The sequence below is a fragment of the Wyeomyia smithii genome, chromosome 3 (genome assembly GCF_029784165.1).
Source record: "Wyeomyia smithii strain HCP4-BCI-WySm-NY-G18 chromosome 3, ASM2978416v1, whole genome shotgun sequence".
Classification (NCBI taxonomy): Eukaryota; Metazoa; Arthropoda; class Insecta; order Diptera; family Culicidae; genus Wyeomyia; species Wyeomyia smithii.
The window spans coordinates 115,974,769-116,000,287 of record NC_073696.1 but is presented as its reverse complement, the minus strand read 5'-3'; the positions used below and the strand labels follow the sequence as shown (position 1 = coordinate 116,000,287).

Sequence of the window (25,519 nt, the reverse complement as noted above, 5' to 3'; positions counted from 1 at the left end):
AGGGTGCTTCGTATTTTACTTCCGAAGTGAGAACCTAGGTGAAGTTCATTCTACACACTACACACTCCAAGAAAGTGCTGCTCAGGCTGACAATCAGGGAGAAGGTGATGTCAGAGCCGCAAGGTTTCATCCTGGGTTCGGTATTGTGGAATACCGTGCATGACGATGTTTTGTCACTTAAACTTCCTGCGGGAGCGGCGATTGTAGGTTTGGAGACGAAATAACTCTAGCTCTAAAAGTCTACAGCGGGTCAATCAAATAAGTCGCGTTGAAGGCCGAATATCCATACCGGAAAATGAAATGCGTTCGTCAAGTGGTGCATGAAAATTTGTGATAATGTATGCCAAAGAATGTTTTACTAGTTCGCGGTAAGATGCCATTTGGCTACAGTTTATTGCATCGAAAAATGTCGTCAGGACGATCTCACGCTGCAAACCCGGAAAGTTTAGTTTCTTTAGTTTTTTTCCCTCTGTGTGGACTCATCTCTGCGTCCAGACATTTGATTGATTGTAATATTGCTCAGGTGTTTTCTGTATTCCGCACTTCATAATATTAGCAGTATCACTATCAAAGTAACCGATGACAACTAAAAATATGGATTTCTTTCGAGGCTCTGTTACTCCACAACAAACACGTTCAGGGAGAAATGAAAATATTTATATGACAGCTCGATCTTTCCTTTTTATGCCAGTTTTTGTTTTGTTTTGTTTATGCATGCTCAGTTTGGTTCAAAATGGCATCCAAACAAGGAGCATTCCTCAAGTGCATTATACAGTTCGCTATGAACTTCACAACAATTTTGGTAAAAAGTTCGTGGAAAACCATTTTTGAAGCAAAAATCTTCTAATTTCTATTGTGTATGGTTTGCTGCAAACCTCAACTAAAATCCGCCAGGAAGATGGTGGAAGACCAGCCAGAGTAATGGACAGAAAAGGACTTCTTTCCTTTTTGTCAAATCATGGCTCATGCCTAGTGGTTTGGCTATCAATCAAAATATATACCAAAACGAATGTTTGAACAACGATTCCATTTCATCCAAAACACCATACAGATGAAAAGTATGTGTTTTGGCCAGAGAAAATATCAAAAACCTAAATTAATCCACCTAGCGGTCAGACCCAGCCTTTCTCATTCAATTTTTTATTTGTAAAAATAGATTTACATGAACGCTTCAAGCCAACAAATGTATATTCACTCTTTAGGTTCTAACATATTGACTTTGGACAGGTTTATTCTAAGAGGGACTAAATAACTTTGGACAGGTTTATTCTTAGAGGGACTAAATTTGTCAAGAAAAACACATGTTATCGAAACCTCGTTCCCCGTGCCAATATAACCATTCACAATTCCCTGGAGAGTATTCATTTTCTTCTAGTCAATTTTTCCTAAGAAGGATTCATTTTGTCGAGAGGAAGGAGTCTATGCAAAAGATCCTTTGCTCCTGCCAACACCGAATCACAATCACAATTGCCTGAAGAGGCTCTTAACCCTATCCCAGCGGAGAGAAATCAGTTTTTACACCGAAGAATGACATTCAAACTCCTATTACTCAGCAACCGCATGCATAATTGGCACAAACTATATTGAATGTTGATGAATATCAATCTGTTCTCTAACTGCTTAGAATATTTTCATAGTTAGAAATTTCAAGTATAGTTGTTAAAAGTTAATATGTCATGGGGAATGTCGGGGAATGGGTCTATGCTCTGGTCAGTTTTATTATAAGTAGGACTTATATTCTGTCAAGAGAAGGGAGTGTTATCGAAACCTCGTTTCTCCAGCCTATATCACGTCATAATTACAATTCTTCGAAGTGTACTGTCATACGTTGCTCAGACCAGTTTTATTTCAAGAAGGATTTGTTTTTGTTAGGAGAAAAGTCAACAAGGGTTATTGTATAATTTAGCTTGAAGAAAGGGCATGTGGTGGATAGCCTGAGAATAACCCCGTATTAAAGTCCTTAGACAACCAGATGGCCTGATTGATTTATGATTCGAACCCACGACCACCCGCTCGTCAAAGCGGACTCTAGCCTTGTCGCTACGGAGCTTCTACGGAGTTATAAAAAAGAATGGATGACACCCCATCAGATAACTGAACTCGAAAATTTTGATGTTATTACTCAACTAGGGCGTTGCCAAAATTAATTTTTAGACGGACTTGGAAAAAATCACTATGCAGCTTTATAAACATTTTTTAAGTTCTTATTAAAGCTTTTGAGAGGTTCAACTGAAGGCCGTCTAAAGGTGGCGCTGGGCACTAGAGGGTTAAAGTAGTTGAAAATGGGATTCAGTGTAGCACCACAATTTTTTTGCATTTTTGCCCGCCGCACCCTGTATGCTGATTTCACAAGTATGTTCTGGCTCTGGAGGGATGGAGATAGAGAGGGTGTCAGTAGCTTTAAGTATCACTCTAATTTCGCTAGTTCCGTTGTCCTGTACCGTTACAATTGTCCTCAACGTGTGAGTATAACAAACAGATGGAGTTACCGAAATGTATCAGACTTTAATAGATTACCTCTAGGCGGTCATCATCAATCAGTAAGATCTTTGAGCATGGCTTCAAGGTTACAACATTGACAATATTCCACAATGTCTGTAATGGAGATTTTATTACTCATCTGCGTTCATGTCAAGTAGCTTGAATAAACTTCTGAAGTTATCAAGTTTCCTTAAAGTTAGTATTTGGAATAAATATATAATATCTATCTCTTCTCTTTCCGTACGTTCTCCCTATACCTAATCCAGCTATATTTTTTGTTTGTTTATCTTTTCCTTTACGCTCATCCTCCACAATTATCCGCTTCTACCAATATAGCAACACACTTCCTTACACAACAGGCAACACGCAACGAATATAGAATGTTAAGAGGTTGTGTTTTGTGTAGTTTTTTTTTAGTAAATTTTGTTATTTATGCTTAACTCCCGGGGATTTTAATTATGTACAATATTATTTGTTAAATATTTTTATTCCGAAGATTATTGAGTTTAGAGAAATAATACTGTTGAGTGAACGGATGATTTTCGTGTCCCCTCTACTTTTCGTTCGAAACGTATCTTTTCGCTCAGTTCAATCTTGGTATCACACAGTTGTACCCTTTTACTCTTATTAATATTCTAGAAAATCTACGTTTTGTTTCATAAAATTCCAAAACAAACTTGATTTAAATGGCAGTGATCTGATCATCGAGATAATCATTTTACTTATTTTCAGCATATATATCCTAAGTATCCGAAATTTTTTGGCAGCATTTGATGTTTTGTGTTGTATTGAAATGTAAATATTTATTTCGTTTCAATCGTGAGTGTTATGGTTGTTATTCAGGATTATTACTTCGATTGGGTTGCAAGAATTTATTGTCTGTGGACGGTGAACTTTGCTCGAGCTTTGGATGTAAGATTCAAGTTTTTTTGCACTGTCGCTAGTTCAATGGAGTGCGATAAAACCGTTTGGTTAGAAAACATTTAACTAGCAGGCATATCGCGAGCTTTTCACTTGTTCGAACGCTACTGGAATGCAAACCGCAGCGACATTGCATGCAAGTAACTTGTATACGATTTGAGTCGTATTAAAGTATACTGGCACTCGTGATAATTTTGACTAGACTATGCGGAACAAGTGGAGACGCGTCATACTTGCTTTTCTGCAAAGTTGCTGTTCGGTCCGGATTGGTAGCTGACTTTTTTTTCATTGAATGCCCCATTCGATCATACTATTCTAATTGAAAATAAATAATTTTAATATTCTAGGCAATATGAAGTATTCATTTTAGTATCACACTGTTTTGCATTTACCTTACATTGTTTGTAATATAAAATATGTACAGATTCCGTCGGAGAACATCAGGCTTAAATATTTTAAGGGAGGAAATAACCGAATTTTGTCAACAATATTTACTCGAAGGTTCCGAAATACTTTCATTATTTTGACTAATTACTGAACACTGACTAAGCATTTTCACAATTAATACTTGCAGCTTCGCTTAGCCTAAATTGGATCACCGACCGGCAATTTGGCTCACGGTGGTTTAGTTTTATCCTTGAGACTAGATACAGCTGCTTGAGGGTTTCCACTGTGTAGGATGGCATAGAACGGGGATGGCGACAATGGACCCGCATTACTTCCAACAGCAGTAGTCGGTGTCGTCGTCGTCACTACCGCCGCAGGTGATTCCTCTTGGTCACGCTCTCCATGGCTGGAACCGGGGCTGGAATGCGCTTCGGCAGTATCGTCATCCAACTGTACGCTACTGTCAGCCGCTGATGGTATTGTCGGCAAGAAGCGAACCCCTAGCCGCGGAGGTGAACAAGACAGCTCCTGCGAATCATCCTGGACGGCAGATTGTCGCACCAAGCGTGGTTTGCCACCGGGAATGGATTGTCGGGCACCACCTGGAAAAACATTTTAGGGTATGCGATTAATTATGACGGAATCAATAAATAATTAAACGAGAGAAAAAGTTTGCGCTTTGTCGTACATTCTAATGATAAAAAATGATCGTTGGATATGAATTTTCAGAACTAAATGTAGGCCTTTTTCGTCGATTTCAAGACAATCAAATTAATAACATGTTACTCTTTTCACATTCTCTTAGCCGGAATGCGTATGAGTGGGCTAAACATCGTATAGGAATTAAAAAAAAACAAAGTAAGTTTAGATTTATGGTTTAAATTACTTCACATATTGTTTGAGTTGAATTTGGATAATTCTGAAGATAAAAGCCAGCGATAGATCAAAAATAAGATGGAGATTTAGAAGCATGAGTAATGAAGACTTTTTTGGTATTTATTTTTATTGTTTAGTTTGTATGAAACTTTGTAATATTAGTGTAATATATCGCACTTACTTGTATGATGTGGATGCGGAACGCCGTCGATTTTCAGCCCAGGCAACACCACCGAATTGCTGGCACTCGACCGTGATATCCGCCACGTTCCGGTACTCTGCGTAGCGGTTGACCCAGACGAATCGTTTCGTGAACTGGACAGATTCGAGTCCTGTGAAGTTTTGCGGGTGATTAACCACGAAGTGTGCCGTCGCTTCGGATCCAGCAACCGGAGGGGAATACCGCAATGATGCTGAGCATGTCGCCAGGAATCGGAGCGAGATGAGCTGAAATTCTCACTTGATGACATCGATCCCGTTCGTTTATGCTGCTTCTGCTGTATTTCAGCAATCTGATAGGCGTATTGATCGCCATTTCGCCCTCCACGACGATTGTCACTTCGTTGTCCAAGGTTGCACAGCAATCGGCGCCACGTTTTGGGAAAGGTATTCTCCTGCTGGAAGCGACGTCGCATGTTTTCCTGCTCCATAAGTTTGGCCGAGCAATTGCACATTTGACCAGGAAGTAGCGGCGGGAGTTCTCGCGATGATCGTTCTACCAGCGAGTTAGTATTAGCCGGCGTGTGCCGGTTGCTGAAGTTGGAACTATGTCGGCAACGGCCAATTCCGCGAGTTACGCGGGACTCCTCAATCGCTTTGCAAATGAGGACGCAGTCTTTTTTGAACTGTTTGGTTAAAATGGCATACAGGAACGGGTTACAGCAGGAATTTAGAGGTAGCACGAATACCGTAAACACTTTGGCTTGTTCTAGAGAGATTAGATGCAGTCCGAAAACAGCAGTCAAGGAGAAGAAAGCAATTGGAGACCAGCATATAAAATCGGTGAAGACTAGCAGCGCCATACGCTTCGCTATTCGCGAGTCGTTTGAGTTCCAGGCCTGAGAACCTCGTATGGCACAGTACATTTTCAAGTAACATCCCATTAGGATAAGAAACGCAACTCCATTAATAAACATCAGGAACACTACGTAGGCTAAGCTGCCGGTTCCGTTGTTGATTTCGAACGGCAAACAAACGGCGAACACTCGATAGTCCGAAACTCCAAACAGCGGAAGAATGGCCATTGTTATAGCGAAAGTCCATCCAACAGTCATAATATAGCCCGCGTGTCTTAGTGACAGGCGTTTATTCAGGTGCATTGCGTGAGTAATGGCATAATTGCGCTCCAGTGTAATTACAGCCAGCGTATAGACAGATAACTCAGAGGACAGCACTGCTAGGAATCCAGACAGCTTACATCCCGCACTCATCTGCCACGGAATCGCATACATCCGAAATTCTCCCAGTGTGGAAGCGTCAACAACCGCCAGAAATCCCAGATAGATTCCCATGAAAAAATCAGCAGCCGCCAAATTACAAACTAAAAATCGTGGAACATCCATCTTCGACCTGGAAAAAATCAGCACAAACACGACAGTTCCGTTGCCCAGCATGGCTAGCAGAAACACTACCCAAACGCCGCAACGTAAAGTCCACCAGTCGAACAAATCCTGGCAAGGCATAAATGGACCCGGCTCTGGAAGACAATGGACGGTACCTGGTTGAGCCGTTGGCATAGCATGTGTAACGCCACCTTCCTCCTCGAAGTATTCCTCCGGATAGGTCGGCATTCCACCAGTATAGTATTCTGAACCATACGAGTGCAGCAAGTCGTTAATTTGTGTTCCGAACTTTTTGCTAAGGTTATCTAGAAAGATAATTTAATGATGAAATATGAGCTATATTTCGCCTTTTATGTCTACACTTACGTAGTTGCGGCCACAAATCGTTGTAACTGTTGTTCCACAAGCTCATATCGAACTCGTTATCAGTCGGGAATAGAACCTCCTCTTTGATGGGATGATGTTTAGGAACTTTAGGAGAACTGGCCACTAACGGCAGGAACGAGCAGCAGTGGTAAGCATATGATAATGCAAGCGTTTGAATGCGCGGAAAAGCTTCCGGCGGTGGAAATTCTCGCAGGTTTGGATTGTTGAATGTCTTCAAATGCAGCAGTCGCCCCAAACCAACCGTTGGAAGATGTGGAAATATGTTGTTGCCCAGATTCCTGTACGTAACGAAACAGAGTGGAACGGAGAAGGCATTCGATAAAACACACGATTTGCTATGGCGACCGCAAACAGCGGACAAAAGATCAAATAGCAATAAAAACGTACAAATCTTCCAGTTTGACTAGTTGCTTGAATGCGTTCTGGTGGATGAAGTATATGTGGTTGGCTTCTAAATCCCTGTGGCAAGCGTCCAGTAAAAGTAACACAGCAGCAGAAAGTGCGAGAGAGAAAAAAAAAACAGAGAAATTCAATTTCATTTTACTTGGCTTAGTGGTGGGATTCATTTCTGGTGGTGTTCTCTAGCGCCAACTCATCCACCCGGATCACGAGACCGGCGGCGGTGGAAGCGGCGCGTTTGATTTATTTGCTTACTTACAATACTTGCAACCGGAACAGGCCAATGAATGCATCGTACGGAATCGATTCGATTTCGTTGTGCGAAAGGAGTAGATCGTGCAGCTGGCTGAGACTAGAGAACGGTGCTCCGTGGAGCGAGCTTATGCTATTAGCGGCTAAATCTCTGGAAGTGGAACACGGTGCGATTAATTCAATGATTTCTGCTGCTTGAACCCGAAAGTGAATAACTTACAATACTCTTAAATCACGACAGTTGGTCATATTTGGAATGCTCCTCAATCGGTTGGACTTGAAGTCTCTGGAAGCACGGGAAAAGAGAAGAGCAGAATTATTTCTGTCGTTAGTGTGTCAACCACCATGCGCTTCCATGAACTTGCGCGGAATGTAAACGCATGGTTGTTGACCAGTGAGCATATATAAATTAGTACTTTTACATACATTTGTTTAATAAAAATTTCTATTCTTTACACTTGGCTTTAAGATACTGCAATAATCTACAAATTTAAAAATGTTATCAAGAACATATCCAATATCTGTTTTATATCCCCAAAAATAAAAACACAAACAAAATATTTTTGAGTACATATGGTATGAAGAATTTAAAAAAAAATATGTGAAATTAACGTATAAATCCTATATATACTATCCAATATTACTTATTTTTCATTTCTTTTGTGGAATTTCCTACACATCGAATTGAGAACTCGTATGATTATAAAACTTTTCTTCGGCGCAACCATTCGGAAATAGAGCCGAGATGGCATCCGCGGTTCTGTTTATTCGACATAGACTACGCAGTAGGGTGTCCCAAAAAATCGATGTTGGAAAGTTAAGGTGCTCAGCCCTCAATTGAAAGATAATGTTATTTATAGAATTTTTGTAGAAAATTTCGACTTTTTAAAAAATTGTTTTCAGGTTGCCCAAGCGTGACTTATGAAAAAATGCTTTTTGAGCTACAAAACCACTCTTTTGCACTTTTTTCAATTCTGTTCTTTTCCCACATTTTTCCTTAAATTTTCTCATATTTTTGAGGCGGTTTTTGAATATTTTGCATGTTTTAGTTCAGCTTCACATTCAGTGATTTGACTCACAGAGCCTATTAAATATCATAGAAAAAATAATTTCCCACATAATTTTTATATAAAACCCTTCAAAACATAAATCAAATTTTTTTATCAAGTGCTGAAATTGTTACTGCAAAGCGGGATTCAAGACGAAAATTTACATGAAAAAAAATCCTTGATATTATATCGGGGGGCTGAGACATTGGCATTTTTATACTTAATTTACTTTTACTTTTATGGCGACAGATCGTTGAGATCCTATGCCGAATCCAGAATACGTCTCCACAAAACTCGGTCTTGGGCTGTTACTCTCCAGTCTCCCTTAACACCCGCTGCTCTAGCATCCTTGTCGACAGCACACATCCAGCGTGTGCGAGGTCTGCCTCGAAGTCGTCGGCCTCTATCCGGTTCTCTGCCAAACATTATCTTTGCCGGTCGCTCATCCGCCATCCGTGCTACATGGCCAGCCCACTGTAACCTGCCGTGTTTCATCAGCTTGACAATATCAGCGTGTTTGTATACTTCGTACAGCTCGTGATTCATGCGCCTGCGCCACACCCCATTCTTTAGTTTGCCTCCGAGTATTGATCGTAGGATTCTAGGCTCGAGGACCCCAAGCCCTCGTCGATCGGGCTCCTTCCACGTCCACGATTCATGTCCGTAGAGCACCACCGGGAGGATCAGAGTTTTATAGAGCGCCAATTTCGTACGGATCTGTAGGCTACGGGACCTAAGCTGGCTACACAATCCGTAATTTCGCTCACCTCGTTCCGTAATTTCGCTCACCTCGTTGTCACATTTCACGAGAGTACCAAGATAAACAAATTCGTCGACCACTTCGAAAGTATCCCCATCCATCTCCACCGCAGCACCAACACCCGCAAAACTACAATGCTCTTTGCCAGCCACCATGTACTTCGTTTTGGTAGTGTTTATGATGAGTCGAATGCTCGCAGCTTCCCTTTTGAGAGCCGTAAAGGCCTCCTCAACTGATCTACGGTTAACACCAATTTTATCAATGTCGTCCGCGAAGCCCAGAAGCATGTGAGACTTTTTTTCCTGTATGGACTTCCTCACTGCGACCAGAATCGTTGATCTATTGTGAGATATGTCCGGGTGCTGTATTCCGCACTCCTCTTTTTAGCACTACCGCTATTGAGAAGTGGCTTGCTTATTATTATTTTTATTCAGTGCTTGTGTGTAATGTACTTCCCCTCGTTTTACACTTCTTCTATACGGAGCCTCCTTCCTCCTGCCAAATATCGCCAATTATAATTCCCTGGAGAAGTTTCGTCGTGCGTCCTTCTGGCCAGTTTTATTGATAAGAGGGACTTATTTTTTGTTAAGAGGAAGTTACGCAAAGGTATTATAGAATTCAGCGTAAAGGAAGGGTAAGCGGTGGGGAGCCTGAGAATGAACTCATACTTAAAGTCCTTTTTGACATCGAATGGCCTGATTCTACTAAGATTCGAACCCACGACCATCCGCTTGACGAGGCGGACTCTGTAACCTTGCGGCTACGCAAGGTGATGATGGCGCCGCTTCTCTATATTGCACCTTCTAAAGCTATGTTGCACAGCAAGTTCGAGAGCCCGTCAACTCGCTTCAGGCCATCATCACAAACGCGTCCGAAAATTCGCCCGCTGTCCTGACGCATGATGTGAAACCGTCAAGCGTCGCACGTAACTGTTTTATTAGTTTTGTAGGGAAACCATGTTCTAGCATTATTTGCCAAAGCTCGTTGCGTTGCGTTTCACTGTGTTGTACGCCGCCTTAAAGTCAATAAACAGATGATGCGTCTGCAAGTTGTGTTCTCGAAGCTTGTCGAGAATCTGTCTCAAGGTAAAAATCTGGTCCGTTGTAGATCGCCCCACTCGAAAACCGCATTGGTATTCTTCAACAAAGGCTTCCTGCAACGGCCTCAGTCGCTGGAACAGGATACGGGAGAGAATTTTGTGAGCGGAATTGAGGAGGGTTATGCTTTGATAATTACTACAGTCGAGCCTATATCCATTCTTGTAGATAGGGCAGGTGATTCCTTCAAACCAGTTCGTAGGTAGTTGTTCCTCAGACCATACCCTTAGGATAATTTGGTGAATTGCACTACACAGCCGCTTGCTCCCAACTTTGAAAAGTTCGGCCGGTAAGTCGTCCTTCCCAGCGGCTTTGTGGTTCTTTAGCTCTTTGCAAGCATTCTACACCTCGTCCCATGTTGGTCGGTCCACAGCTTGTCCATCCTACCCAATTTATATCCTGTTCCCATCGACGACTCTCCTACCTTCCTCACCGTTCAGTACCACTTCAATTGTTGCTTCCAACGCCTGGCCACCTGCGATTTATCGGTAATCATGTTCCCCTCCCTGTCATTGCACATGGCAGGTACTGGCACGGTCCGGTTCCTGATTCCGTTGATAGTTCTATGAAAGCTCCTCGTGTCGTGCCTGGTGAAGCAATTCTCCGCCTCCGCGAGGATGCGATCGTAGTGCTCACGTTTCTTACGGCGATGAAGCCTCTTATCGGCAGCTCTTGCCTCCCGGTATTTCTCCCGCATGTGACTCGTTACACGATTTGCTGCTACTAACGTGTTGGCGTAGGCTCGGTTCTTCTCCTCCGTCACCTCTAGACACTCATCATCGAACCACCCACTACGCATGGTTCCCGTTGTCATGCCTATCACTTCTCGCGCTGTTTCGCTGACCGCATCAAAGATGTGCTTCCACTGCTCGTTCAGGTCCACTCCAGCTGGTTCACCGATCCGTCTATCAACTTTCCGAGTATACTCTGCAGCAACTCCTTCCTCTGGATGTCCAGACGTATCACCCTCACCGATCTTGATTTTAATACGACAACCGGGCGCTAATATTGCCTACCACGAGATAGTGATCCAAGTCGATGTTTGGCCCTCGAAAGGACCGCACATCTATGACGTCTGAAAAGTGCCGGCTGTCGATCAGCATGTTGTCGACCTGGGAGCAGGCCTCTCCATTGGGGTGTCTCCAGGTGTGCTTCCGAATCCCACAAATTGCCTTGAAATTCGTCCCAGTGAACGATTTTGGGCTGTGGTCAGAAGGGACCTTCGCCAACATGTTCAGCCAGCGGATATCGTTGGGCAACGAAATTTGGCAAGAGCGTTTGAAAACGTTGCTAATCAATTTGTGCAGAATTTTATGAAGAAATTTAGAGCAAAAGCTCGAGAACTTGAACATGAACGAGAACATGAACTGTGGTTATCAACATGTTGAAAAACTATATGTAAGAGGAAAAGTTGATATAAATAAAAATACTCATTTTTAACGAGCTGAAGGTATGCCCTTTCTTTTTGGGACGGTCTATAAAAATAAGTAAGTTCGTTTTTCAATTTTCGAATAGTTTTTTAATTGAAGCTGCGAAAAGCATCCCATCTCTTTTATGATTAAAACTCAGTATATGAGAGACATTGGGCATTTTCGAATGTCACTCACTGCGTTTTCTTCCCCTCGATGATATGGAAAGGCTCTCGAATATTTATTTCTAAATTAACGCTAACTTTTTAGATTTGGTAAAAAATACGTTTTAGAGAAAACTTGATGTAAAATAGTGTGCATTTTTCCGAATATCTGACATAGTATATCTCTGTTTGAGGTTTCAGTGTTACCGTAAAAGCAACTAACTTTGATAGCTTTTTAAGCATACATTACAATACCAAAATATTTGGAATGTATTGAGGTATCATTTTGTGAAAGGGCTATTCATAAACCACAAAGTCATATTTTTCATCATGTTTGTCTCCTCTTCCCTTAGAAGTCAGTCCATACAAATTTTAAGCATAGACTTTCATTGGACACCCCTTTAAAGTTCGAGGTACATGTTCGCATTTTTATGAATAAATATTTGTGAAAATTTTGAAGTCAGCAGCCGTTGGGTCAGTTAAATAAGAAATATGTGATTATTTATGGTGTTTCATGCAGCACTTAAAGTTTTATACCGAAAAATTTAATTTTAGATAATGATCTTTGATCTTTGTTTCACGTTAAGGACAGTTTTTTTCGAATCCATACATCGAAATGTAAACACAATTTTTTACACTATTTTGTATTACTATACTTACAAACTCCTCAAGCGCGGCGAAGTCTTACAAATATGGTCAGGTATTTTGGATAGGTTCGCTCGATCGACACGCAGCACTTCCAGCGAGGTACAGCCATCTAGTGGAGGTAGTTCTTGGAGGCCTCGGACATCGGAAAGAATTCTGCAATGTAGAACAAACACGAGAGGGCATTAATTTTGGCATGAACTGTTTACCTTCCCAGCTGGCAAACTTACAACTTTCGGAGACGCGGCAGATTCTGCAGCGCACCTGGCTTGATGCCAGCCAGTGGATTGGACTTGAGCTCTAGTGTGACTAGATTCTTCGGGAAAACATCCTTTGAGATCCATCGGATACGGTTGCCGGATGCTGACCTGCGGTGCCAGTGATTTCGTTGCAGCACGAAAGTAGACCCGAAAAGAAAGTAGACATTCGAGGAAACATATGAGTACAGTACAACAGATCTGTTGTCTTAAAATAGCTGATGAAACACTTTTATCTCGAACCTAGCAGACGCTTCCAGTCAGACTGCAGGCTCTTTTCTACGCGAAGATAAATCTTTTGTTGTAAAAAAAATCTTATGAATAATGAATGAGCTTTTCTGTCTGAGCTATCAGGATGTTCCTTTGGTGTGCGAGGAAACTTTCACGTTTAGAGAGTGGATACATATGTAGACAAACATTGGTCATCCCTTCCGCTCGTAACCAGAGGTCGTTTGAAAACTGTTCTAAGATTTTCTTTTCACATACGAACAGCATCAGTCATTGCGATACAATTCACCCCTGTCAGACACTGCCAGGACCGCGAGGCAGCACTGAACCTAATGGCATAAATTTCACATAAATTAAATTTAATTGCTGAAAGCCTGTAAGCTATCTCGGTACAGCCAGAGGATATCTGAAACATCTTTCGTACCGATCCCAGCCGAGCACGCATTCACCCTTTAAACTTTGTTCTGTGCAACGGTCAACGTTATGAACCCCTAACGTTTGAACTCGGCAAGACAAAGCGAGTAGGTAAGGATGTTTTCATTATAATGGGATGAAGCACGAGTGCCATAGTTAAATGCCTTAATAGACTGCCGGAGGAAGCAACTAAAAATAGAAATATTTAGTGTTTTACCTCCGGAGAGATTTTGTTAAAGCCAATTAGTGGCCATTACTTTTTATTTAAATGCAGGAGCAAAAATAGCTTGCAAAGAATGTATTGAAAATGCAATTGAAAATCAATTTCAAACTTTACAAACAACACTTGAAGCTTCGTTTTCTCACTAATCATAATATTTGAGCTATTCGTATTTCGAAGTTACAACGACAGTTGTTTTAAAAAAAAGTGCATTCATTGATTAAATGTATTTGAACCTGGAAAAAGCAAAAATTTAATTGTTTTTCAAATAATGGTACTTAAACTACTATATACTAAAGTGCTCAAATGGTTTAAATATATGTTAAACCATAAATTATTAGTTTCATGTTCATTGATGATTGGTGACGAATAAAGCAGTGAATATCTAAGTTTTAAATGAATATCGATTCCCAACACCTTTTTGTTTACCGATTTTCATCAAAAAAAAAACAAAACAATTCTTTCTCAGTCAAATAATATTTATTTATAAAAAATATAAAGGCGCTTTCCCTTTATAGCTTTTGTTAAACTTTTTCGTATTTATTTATTCTGTGAATTAAAAATCATATTGAAAATTATTTCTCTCAGAATTCCTTCCAAGTTCATAACGTAAGAATACATCTTTCTCCTGAAGTTACATTCTGCGAGAACAAAAATTACATGTAAAGTTGAGAGGGGCTGATTTAAAATAATAATAAGCTCCATACAATTGTGTAGAATGCAATAATCAATAAATTGAATGTTGAAAAACTTTTATTTGAAAGTTCATCTCCCTATCGCAGATATCAACGAAGTGGAAAAAACGAATTCTAGCGTGGACAATGGATAATGGCTGGCATAGTATTTTAGCAATAATTTTGGTAAGAATAGTGATACCAATGTGCAGCGAGAAGTCTATGTGTCTATTTAGGCAGTAGGTAACGAAACATAATCGAATTTTGCTGCCGCAACGTCGCAATTCAGAAGCTGAGCAGAGGAAATGAGAGAACTTCTAAATGTTCATCTTCTTAGCACACGAAAAGCTATTTTATTTCCTTTGCATCTATTTCCTTTTATTTTATAATGCATAATTTTATGTATTCGACATTCGGAAGCACGACCTATGCAAAGATGTTTATATAAACATAGGTGCTTATTACGGGAGTCACTTCACGGTGAAATCAGAGTGAAGTGAATGAAGTCCTATTACGGGACTCACGTAAGTGAGAAAAACGTCGCAAAGTGCCATCTGCCGTGGAATCTGGGTTATTATGAGTGTCATATCAGTGAAGTGAGAACGGAAAAAGCGACGTTTCGCGTGGAATTATTTCACGACCATTTTGAACGGTGGAATGATTCCACGAAGATGCCATTAGTCTTAAAATTGATTGATTTGTGATCTAATGGTAAATATTGGATTTATTCTTTAGTAACGAAGCGAATCAGAATTTGATCCGTGCTTTAGAGCGGTCAAATTTTCATTTTTTTGCCCGATGAAAAAAATGCTAGTTCAGGAAATTTGCGATACCGAAAAAAACATTTTTTTTGATGCCGAATGTCTTAGAAATGCAGAACACGTCAAGATCTGGTGTTATCTAAAAAAACGAGAAAAAACGACTTTTTGGGACTTGAAAATTTTTGAGCTGGGAAACAATCTCATTTCACTTGTCCTATTCTCAATTTCACTTCACTGTCAATCTCACTCTACGGAGGTGATTTTTGTCACCTCACTTGAGGTGGAATCGGGAAAAGTGAAGTGAGCGTGAGAGTGAAATATATTTCACCGTGAAGTGACTCCCGTAATAAGCACCATAGTCTTTACAGAGCAAAATCATTTCAAATCGCCTGGAAATACGCGAAAATTTAATCGACCATTTTTGATTTGAATGAAACTTTGCACACGTATTTGGCTTAGCAAACTGAGCATTTTTCACAGATGGAGAGATTTTTTACACCCATGAGTTACATTCTAAAAGGGCGTATGCCTTTCGGCATAGGTTTTATTCGAAGCATTGTAGCCCAGAAACCGTTGGTTGTATAGAAAAACTGTCTGAGAATGAGTTGTAGGGAATTAAAAATGCACCATTAAAAATATACACTGTGAAAAAAAATTTTTTTTTGACCAAATAAAAATTTAAAATAAACATTAAATTTCCCTACTCTAGAAAGTCGAAGAAATCGAAGTTTTTTTTTGCTTTTTTGGAATGCTTACACATTCAGAAATGTTGTGCCAGAAGAATTTTTTTGATATCTGATCGCGTTCAAAAGTTACAGCTAAAAGTATGGGGTCACCTAGAGAGAATTAGCGGAGACGTTTTATGTTGCTCTGTTCGAACAATGCACGCGCAATTTCTGACCAAATATATACAATAAGTAACGTTTAGTCGGACCTAAACTCACAAATATATTTACACCGACATATTGGAACTCACACATACATACATGTACACACACACACACACACACACACACACACACACACACACACACACACACACACACACACACACATACATACACACGAAGTGCGTAATTGTACGAATTTTCTTGTAGTCTGTTGATTGGTCACACACACACACACACACACACACACACACACACATACACACATAAAACGAAGAGGATTAATCAGTAGTTTTATCGAATGGTGAAAGACAGCAACCCATTGTTCCTCCTGTGCATAGGGGGAATAGGGGCATAATGAGCACCCTAACTTGGTTGCTGATTTAAGCATGGAAAACGACAAAATTTTTAAAATGTCTACAGTGCAAAACTTGCATTAACTATCTATAATTAAAGGTACACTATTCACAAATTGAAAAGTTTATCGTATAATGGTTGAAAACACAAATTAGATTCATGCATCAAAAACAAGCAATCAGTTGATGTGTGGGGCACAATGAGCACCCCACTGGGGCATAATGAGCACTCACGGGGCTGAGCACTCTTGTGGAACATATCTTGAAACTGTGTAGAAGTACAACTAATGGGCCACCGTTTGTCGCGGGATGCCGTGATATTTGGCGGCTTGTTTCGTGAATGTCCCGTCTCGCTTTATGGCGTCAAATTCTGCCTGCAGTCCCTTTTTCTGACCGATTCGATCTCAAAGATTTTCTAATATATGTTCGCACCATCACTGTAAACAAACACTGACTATGGAAACAGACAAACTCACAAGTCTACTAAGATGAATTTCAGGTAAGTTTATGTGACAAGGTGTGCTCATTTCTCCCTACCTAAAGGTGACCATTTCACCCCTATCGAATTAGTTAACGTTAACATAAGATTTTTATACTAAATATAGCTTATTATCAAAACTTCAATGATGGTGAAATTTGGGGTACGACCCATACGTTACATTGATGTGTCTACATACTTGATTGAGCCATTCCAACGACCGTAAAAGCTTATTTTGTAGTGCGCAATAATTATAATTTTTCCAACATCCGGGAACCAAGTTGATTTTTTCAATATATTTCCATGTCAGACAAATCACTTTTGTTCTCAGGTGAACGACAAAAGAATTTCGGAAGCAGAAGTCAAAAAAACGAAAGCAATAAAATAGCTCGGAAAATGATTGCTGCGGCCAAAAAAAAGTGCTGCAGATAACTCCCTGGAAACTGAAGGAGAAGTGTATGGAGCAGGAATAACTGACTAAAAAAATTGATACAAATACATTATTTTTTACTCAAATACCTTTTTAAAATTTTTGTTCCACCATATTGCATCCGCCATTTTGTTTTTTTTTTAAATATTGTACCGGGTGCATCTTCTGCGTCCAAGGAAATAGTAAGTAACACATTTCTAAACAATTTACTTCATTGATTACAGTATCATCGTTGTTTAAAACTTTAAACGCGTTTTTCTCGAGACCATGTTTTTTCAGCTGGTGGTAAATTTTTCTCAGCATCTACTGAACCGATTTTGCTGAATTTTTTTTAACATGTAAAAATGGATTATCTAACTTGTCACGTAGCCGTTTTTTGATATATGAGTTTTTCAATGTTTTATGATTTTTTAAATAGTGATTTTTCATGATAAAAAAAAAACAATTTTTTTACTAAAATGGCCGCCATTTTGGCAATTTTTGGAATTTTCAAAAACGGCTACGTAACAAGATAGATAATATGTTTCTATATACTGAAAAAAAAATCAGCCCGATCGGTCTACTAGAAGCTGAGAAAAACTTACCACCAGTTAGGTACTGATTTAGAGAGAGCATCCACGTTCCCAGCTGCCAACAGTGTGATACTCACTATATTTACATTCACGACATGGAAAATACATCTTCAAATATACCTTAATCAATAGCCGAAATAGCCAAACACTTCACTTTACTCTAGAGAGCCAAAAAAATATGAAAATTCATTTTAAAAAATGTTTAAATTAGAATTTTTATAAAAAAAATCAATCTACCATTAAAAAATTATTTTTCATTTCTCCGTCCTGGACTTTTTTTAAGAAGTTGCGTATTAACGTCAAGTTTATAAAAAATAAATAAAAAAAAATTCAACTTTTTTTTTAAGGGGGGCCCTACTCTAGAAGGACGAAAAATCATGAATTTTCATATTTTTTTGGCTCTCTAGAGTAAAGTGAAGTGTTTGGCTATTTCGGCTATTGATTAAGGTATATTTGAAGATGTATTTTCCATGTCGTGAATGTAAATATAGTGAGTATCACACTGTTGGCAGCTGGGAACGTGGATGCTCTCTCTAAATCAGTACCTAACTGGTGGTAAGTTTTTCTCAGCTTCTAGTAGACCGATCGGGCTGATTTTTTTTCAGTATATAGAAACATATTATCTATCTTGTTACGTAGCCGTTTTTGAAAATTCCAAAAATTGCCAAAATGGCGGCCATTTTAGTAAAAAAATTGTTTTTTTTTATCATGAAAAATCACTATTTAAAAAATCATAAAACATTGAAAAACTCAGATATCAAAAAACGGCTACGTGACAAGTTAGATAATCCATTTTTACATGTTAAAAAAAAATTCAGCAAAATCGGTTCAGTAGATGCTGAGAAAAATTTACCACCAGCTGAAAAAACATGGTCTCGAGAAAAACGCGTTTAAAGTTTTAAACAACGATGATACTGTAATCAATGAAGTAAATTGTTCAGAAATGTGTTACTTACTATTTCCTTGGACGCAGAAGATGCACCCGGTACAATATTTAAAAAAAAAACAAAATGGCGGATGCAATATGGTGGAACAAAAATTTTAAAAAGGTATTTGAGTAAAAAAATAATGTATTTGTATCAATTTTTTTAGTCAGTTATTCCTGCTCCATACACTTCTCCTTCAGTTTCCAGGGAGTTATCTGCAGCACTTTTTTTTGGCCGCAGCAATCATTTTCCGAGCTATTTTATTGCTTTCGTTTTTTTGACTTCTGCTTTCGAAATTCTTTTGTCGTTCACTTGAGAACAAAAGTGATTTGTCTGACATGGAAATATATTGAAAAAATCAACTTGGTTCCCGGATGTTGGAAAAATTATAATTATTGCGCACTACAAAATAAGCTTTTACGGTCGTTGGAATGGCTCAATCAAGTATGTAGACACATCAATGTAACGTATGGGTCGTACCCCAATATATATATATATATATATATATATATATATATATATATATATATATATATATATATATATATATATATATATATATATATATATATATATATATATATATATATATATATATATATATATATATATTTATATATATATATATATATATATATATATATATATATATATATATATATATATTTATATATATATATATATATATATATATATATATATATATATATATATATATAATAAATATATATATATATATATATATATATATATATATATATATATATATATATATATATATATATATATATATATATATATATATATATATATATGTATATATATATATATATATATATATATATATATATATATATATATATATATATATATATATATATATATATATATATATATATATATATATATATATATATATATATATATATATATATATATATATATATATATATATGTATATATATAAGAATCAAATATTTATTTTCGAGTTTTATTATTTTAGGAACATTTTATTTATGACATAGATACATAAAGAATTTTTGTTTAATATTTTTTTAATAAGCGCCTCATTATATCTACCAACTTTGTAGAAGAAAGTTTTTTTCTAGAGTATTTCTATCGAACTCTAGATCCAAATTTCTCCCTAAATTCGGTGTCTGGACCATTGTGCATTATGTACTTCTGTGTATTCTCACTTGAGTGGTTCATCACTTCTGTTTCGCTTGGCTGTACTGTGAGCAGTAAGTGAGTTTTTTGCGAGTGACAGAAACGCAGCACAAAGCAGAAACAGAAAGTTTAGTGCTACATGCAGTGATCATACCGGAGAAGAAGTGTGCGGTGAATTTCAACTCACTCTTTCCACACATTGACGAGAATAACAAGCCTGGCTGGGATACCTTTTTGTCATATTCAAAACTACCTTGAAATCAATGCAAAACTAGAGATAGATCAAAAGCATTTCAGAACTCAAACACAAATAAATCCGTATTGTTTGCTGGTTGCGTCTTTCATAAAACTTTTAAGTTTTCACGAGTAATTTACCAAAGAGGCATATTATAATGTTACATATTTTATAATTTGCTCAAAATAAATGCCATAAAGTTATTTCAGAAGCAAGGGTGGAGATAGTTAAATGATTTTCAGTAGAAATACAGCGATGAAAATCCCATAATTACCCATGAAACCATGTAAAAAATTTGCAATTTTTGGATTTTCTAAGCGAATGAAAAAAAGAATTATGCAACATTTTAATGGTAAAAAGTTTAAAATACTGTAGATCATCTATTCTTAGAAAACGTTCTAATCACTCAGATTTTTCAAACATAAACAAAAAGAATCAAATGATATGCAAAAATCAGTTCTTTTTTTTTTCAATGTCAGCGTTCTTACACTGTTACAAATAGATAGATTTCATTCCGTCTTGTCTACAGAATCGGTAGCACCCAACAAAACTTTGTGAGTGTAGAGCAAGATCGCGCCTAATGACCTATGGTCGAATATCGACCATTTTTGATTTGAATGAAACTTTGCACACGTATTTGGCTTAGCAAACTGAGCATTTTCACAGATGGAGAGATTTTTTACACCCATGAGTTACATTCTAAAAGGGCGTATGCCTTTCGGCATTGGTTTCATTCGAAGCATTGTAGCCCAGAAACCGTTGGTTGTATAGAAAAACTGTCTGGAAATGAGTTGTAGGGAATTAAAAATGCACCATAAAAAAATATACACTGTACAAAAAAAAATTTTTCTACGAAAAAAAAAATTTGAAATAAACATTAAATTTTAATTTAAAAAAAAAGAGTTGGATTTTTTTTTTCTTTTCAAAGAAACTTTACGTTAGTACGCAACTTTGTAGAAAAAGTCCAAGATGGAGAAATGAAAAATAATTATTTTATGGTAGATTAATACATCTGGTAGATCCAGATGTGTTAGTAACAGTTTGCATTTTGAGAAGATGAATAAAGAGAAAATGGAATACACCAAGCCCAAATACTGCAAACCCTTTGCTGATCATCGGTGCTCATCAAGCTTACGCAAATTAAACGAAAACGTTATTGCAAAATCAAAAATATTGAACAGTCAAGCTCATTTTAATACCGTCTCTATCAATTTGTGATTCGTGTAGTTATTGGAATAATAGTCAAGCCACCATTCATCCCTTCGTTGTTTACTATTCAGAATCTGGAACACTTAAGAATATCAGCTTCATCATAATATCGGAAGTACTCCATCATGATACTGTTGCGGTTCAGGTGTTCATTGCCAAATTAATGAGTTTTTTGAAAACAACAATACAGTTGAAAAAAGCGATGTTAATGTCTGATGGAGCTGCCTCACTATATAAAATAGAAAAAACTTCGCAAGTCTTTGCAAGTTCAAAACAAAATATAACGTCGATGCAGAGTGGCATTTTTTGCGACTTCTCATGGTAAAGGCCCATGCGATGCAATTGGTGGCATATTAAAACGAATGGCAAGAAATGCAAGTTTAGCTAAAGAACATGAACATCCCATTACAAGCACAAAAGAATTGTATGATTGGTCTAATCAGAAAAGTAATAAAAATTCATCAAAAATGTCATTTAGTTGGGTATCATATGAAGAATATGAACAAGGAGTAACAGAATGGAGCAATATTTTCAAAAATCTATAAAATAGCTGCCACGCAAAAGTATTACACTTTTGTTTCGATTTCAGATAATAAGATACAAAAGAAGCTGTTTTCAAAATAAATAAAAAAAAATAAAAAAAAAAATATAAGGTGACACTAGTTCTGTAAACTACCGTGCTGGATCGAAACCCGTACAGTATCGAAATCCGTACACCTCGACGTTTTTCTTCAATTTGAAGCATTATAAAAATAAAAATTCATATGATAGTTACATGTACATGTCCGTTGAGCTGTTGGCCTTCTGTTAAATTAAACTATGCGTCAGTAGGCCATGAAATAAAAATAATAAAAATAAAAAATCAATCGTGTATCGGTTACAGTTGTCATTTCGCTGTATCGTTAGAAAATTTATTAAGAAAACGTTCTTCAGATGAAAACATTTTTCAAGTGGGATATACGTGTTTTACTCTGTGAATCTTTTTGAAATTGATGGAAAAGGTAACTCTTCGTCATTTTCGAGCTGTATATTGTCTGGTGAATAGTGTAAATTGTATTTATTCAACAAAAACTGTGCCGTAAGGATTTTGATCCTTGTTAATTGCTTGAATCGGAATCCGTACAGCGTGTGTATCATGCATATATTGTTGAACTTTCTTCTTGTTTTCAGCATATAATGGAAGATAACAAGTATAAGTATACGACAAACAATTTCGAAGGAGCTGTGACTGAGGTGCGCTAGGGAAAATCGTACCGGGAAGCTTCGAAAGGTTCCGGCGTTCCGGTTGCTACAATAAGGTGTGCCGCAACGAAACGCTACGAAAAATTGCACTATTTCAGCTGATATAAAAAATTAGAAAACCGTGTGAAACTTTATGTGTGTAACTTTATAAATAAAAGATGTTCATTTATGTACTCTAATACTCTAATGGACTCTAAACCAGTCTATATCGCGTGTGTGCGGATTTCGATTCAAAAGAGTACGGGTTTTGATTCAGACAAAAAACTGTGTACGGATTTCGATTCAAAACATGTTCTATTAAAACATGATTTTTTCGAGTTTCAGACTGATTTTAATCATTTTGCTTGAAAATAGTGATAAAATATAAGTAGACTTATAAGTAAACATGTCAGTTTAAAGCAATATGTGATTTCTTGATTTTATATTGACCGTCGAAGATTATCATGTGCTTAGGTGTACGGATTTCGGTCCAGCACGGTATCTATGTCATAAATAAAATGTTCCTAAAATAATAAAACTCGAAAATAAATATTTGATTCTTATATATATACATATATATATATATATATATATATATATATATATATATATATATATATATATATATATATATATATATATATATATATATATATATATATATATATATATATATATATATATATATATATATATATATATATATATATATATATATATATATATATATATATATATATATATATATATATATATATATATATATATGTATATATATATAAGAATCAAATATTTATTTTCGAGTTTTATTATTTTAGGAACATTTTATTTATGACATAGATACCGTGCTGGACCGAAATCCGTACACCTAAGCACATGATAATCTTCGACGGTCAATATAAAATCAAGAAATCACATATTGCTTTAAACTGACATGTTTACTTATAAGTCTACTTATATTTTATCACTATTTTCAAGCAAAATGATTAAAATCAGTCTGAAACTCGAAAAAATCATGTTTTAATAGAACATGTTTTGAATCGAAATCCGTACACAGTTTTTTGTCTGAATCAAAACCCGTACTCTTTTGAATCGAAATCCGCACACACGCGATATAGACTGGTTTAGAGTCCATTAGAGTATTAGAGTACATAAATGAACATCTTTTATTTATAAAGATACACACATAAAGTTTCACACGGTTTTCTAATTTTTTATATCAGCTGAAATAGTGCAATTTTTCGTAGCGTTTCGTTGCGGCACACCTTATTGTAGCAACCGGAACGCCGGAACCTTTCGAAGCTTCCCGGTACGATTTTCCCTAGCGCACCTCAGTCACAGCTCCTTCGAAATTGTTTGTCGTATACTTATACTTGTTATCTTCCATTATATGCTGAAAACAAGAAGAAAGTTCAACAATATATGCATGATACACACGCTGTACGGATTTCGATTCAAGCAATTAACAAGGATCAAAATCCGTACGGCACAGTTTTTGTTGAATAAATACAATTTACACTATTCACCAGACAATATACAGCTCGAAAATGACGAAGAGTTACCTTTTCCATCAATTTCAAAAAGATTCACAGAGTAAAACACGTATATCCCACTTGAAAAATGTTTTCATCTGAAGAACGTTTTCTTAATAAATTTTCTAACGATACAGCGAAATGACAACTGTAACCGATACACGATTGATTTTTTATTTTTATTATTTTTATTTCATGGCCTACTGACGCATAGTTTAATTTAACAGAAGGCCAACAGCTCAACGGACATGTACATGTAACTATCATATGAATTTTTATTTTTATAATGCTTCAAATTGAAGAAAAACGTCGAGGTGTACGGATTTCGATACTGTACGGGTTTCGATCCAGCACGGTACTTTACAGAACTAGTGTCACCTTATATTTTTTTTTTTATTTTTTTTTATTTATTTTGAAAACAGCTTCTTTTGTATCTTATTATCTGAAATCGAAACAAAAGTGTAATACTTTTGCGTGGCAGCTATTATTATAGATTTTTGAAAATATTGCTCCATTCTGTTACTCCTTGTTCATATTCTTCATATGATACCCAACTAAATGACATTTTTGATGAATTTTTATTACTTTTCTGATTAGACCAATCATACAATTCTTTTGTGCTTGTAATGGGATGTTCATGTTCTTTAGCTAAACTTGCATTTCTTGCCATTCGTTTTAATATGCCACCAATTGCATCGCATGGGCCTTTACCATGAGAAGTCGCAAAAAATGCCACTCTGCATCGACGTTATATTTTGTTTTGAACTTGCAAAGACTTGCGAAGTTTTTTCTATTTTATATAGTGAGGCAGCTCCATCAGACATTAACATCGCTTTTTTCAACTGTATTGTTGTTTTCAAAAAACTCATTAATTTGGCAATGAACACCTGAACCGCAACAGTATCATGATGGAGTACTTCCGATATTATGATGAAGCTGATATTCTTAAGTGTTCCAGATTCTGAATAGTAAACAACGAAGGGATGAATGGTGGCTTGACTATTATTCCAATAACTACACGAATCACAAATTGATAGAGACGGTATTAAAATGAGCTTGACTGTTCAATATTTTTGATTTTGCAATAACGTTTTCGTTTAATTTGCGTAAGCTTGATGAGCACCGATGATCAGCAAAGGGTTTGCAGTATTTGGGCTTGGTGTATTCCATTTTCTCTTTATTCATCTTCTCAAAATGCAAACTGTTACTAACACATCTGGATCTACCAGATGTATTAATCTACCATAAAATAATTATTTTTCATTTCTCCATCTTGGACTTTTTCTACAAAGTTGCGTACTAACGTAAAGTTTCTTTGAAAAGAAAAAAAAAATCCAACTCTTTTTTTTTAAATTAAAATTTAATGTTTATTTTTAATTTTTTTTTTCGTAGAAAAATTTTTTTTTGTACAGTGTATATTTTTTTATGGTGCATTTTTAATTCCCTACAACTCATTTCCAGACAGTTTTTCTATACAACCAACGGTTTCTGGGCTACAATGCTTCGAATGAAACCAATGCCGAAAGGCATACGCCCTTTTAGAATGTAACTCATGGGTGTAAA

At 36.9% G+C, this 25,519-nt stretch overlaps 1 protein-coding gene across 1 annotated transcript in view; it reads right to left on the bottom strand.

Moving 5' to 3' along the window:
* Positions 1-2,560: 2,560 nt before the first annotated feature.
* The window catches only part of LOC129726734 (follicle-stimulating hormone receptor), a 313,232-nt gene continuing 290,273 nt past the window's right edge, over positions 2,561-25,519 (bottom strand). The window contains exons 9-16 of the mRNA XM_055683775.1: positions 12,620-12,757; positions 12,405-12,545; positions 7,486-7,551; positions 7,273-7,416; positions 7,002-7,073; positions 6,594-6,892; positions 4,847-6,532; positions 2,561-4,391 (exon numbers count right to left, since the gene is read on the bottom strand). Of these exons, the coding sequence (XP_055539750.1) occupies positions 4,018-4,391; positions 4,847-6,532; positions 6,594-6,892; positions 7,002-7,073; positions 7,273-7,416; positions 7,486-7,551; positions 12,405-12,545; positions 12,620-12,757 (2,920 nt within the window). The 3' untranslated portion in view covers positions 2,561-4,017. The remainder of the gene's footprint in view (positions 4,392-4,846; positions 6,533-6,593; positions 6,893-7,001; positions 7,074-7,272; positions 7,417-7,485; positions 7,552-12,404; positions 12,546-12,619; positions 12,758-25,519) is intronic.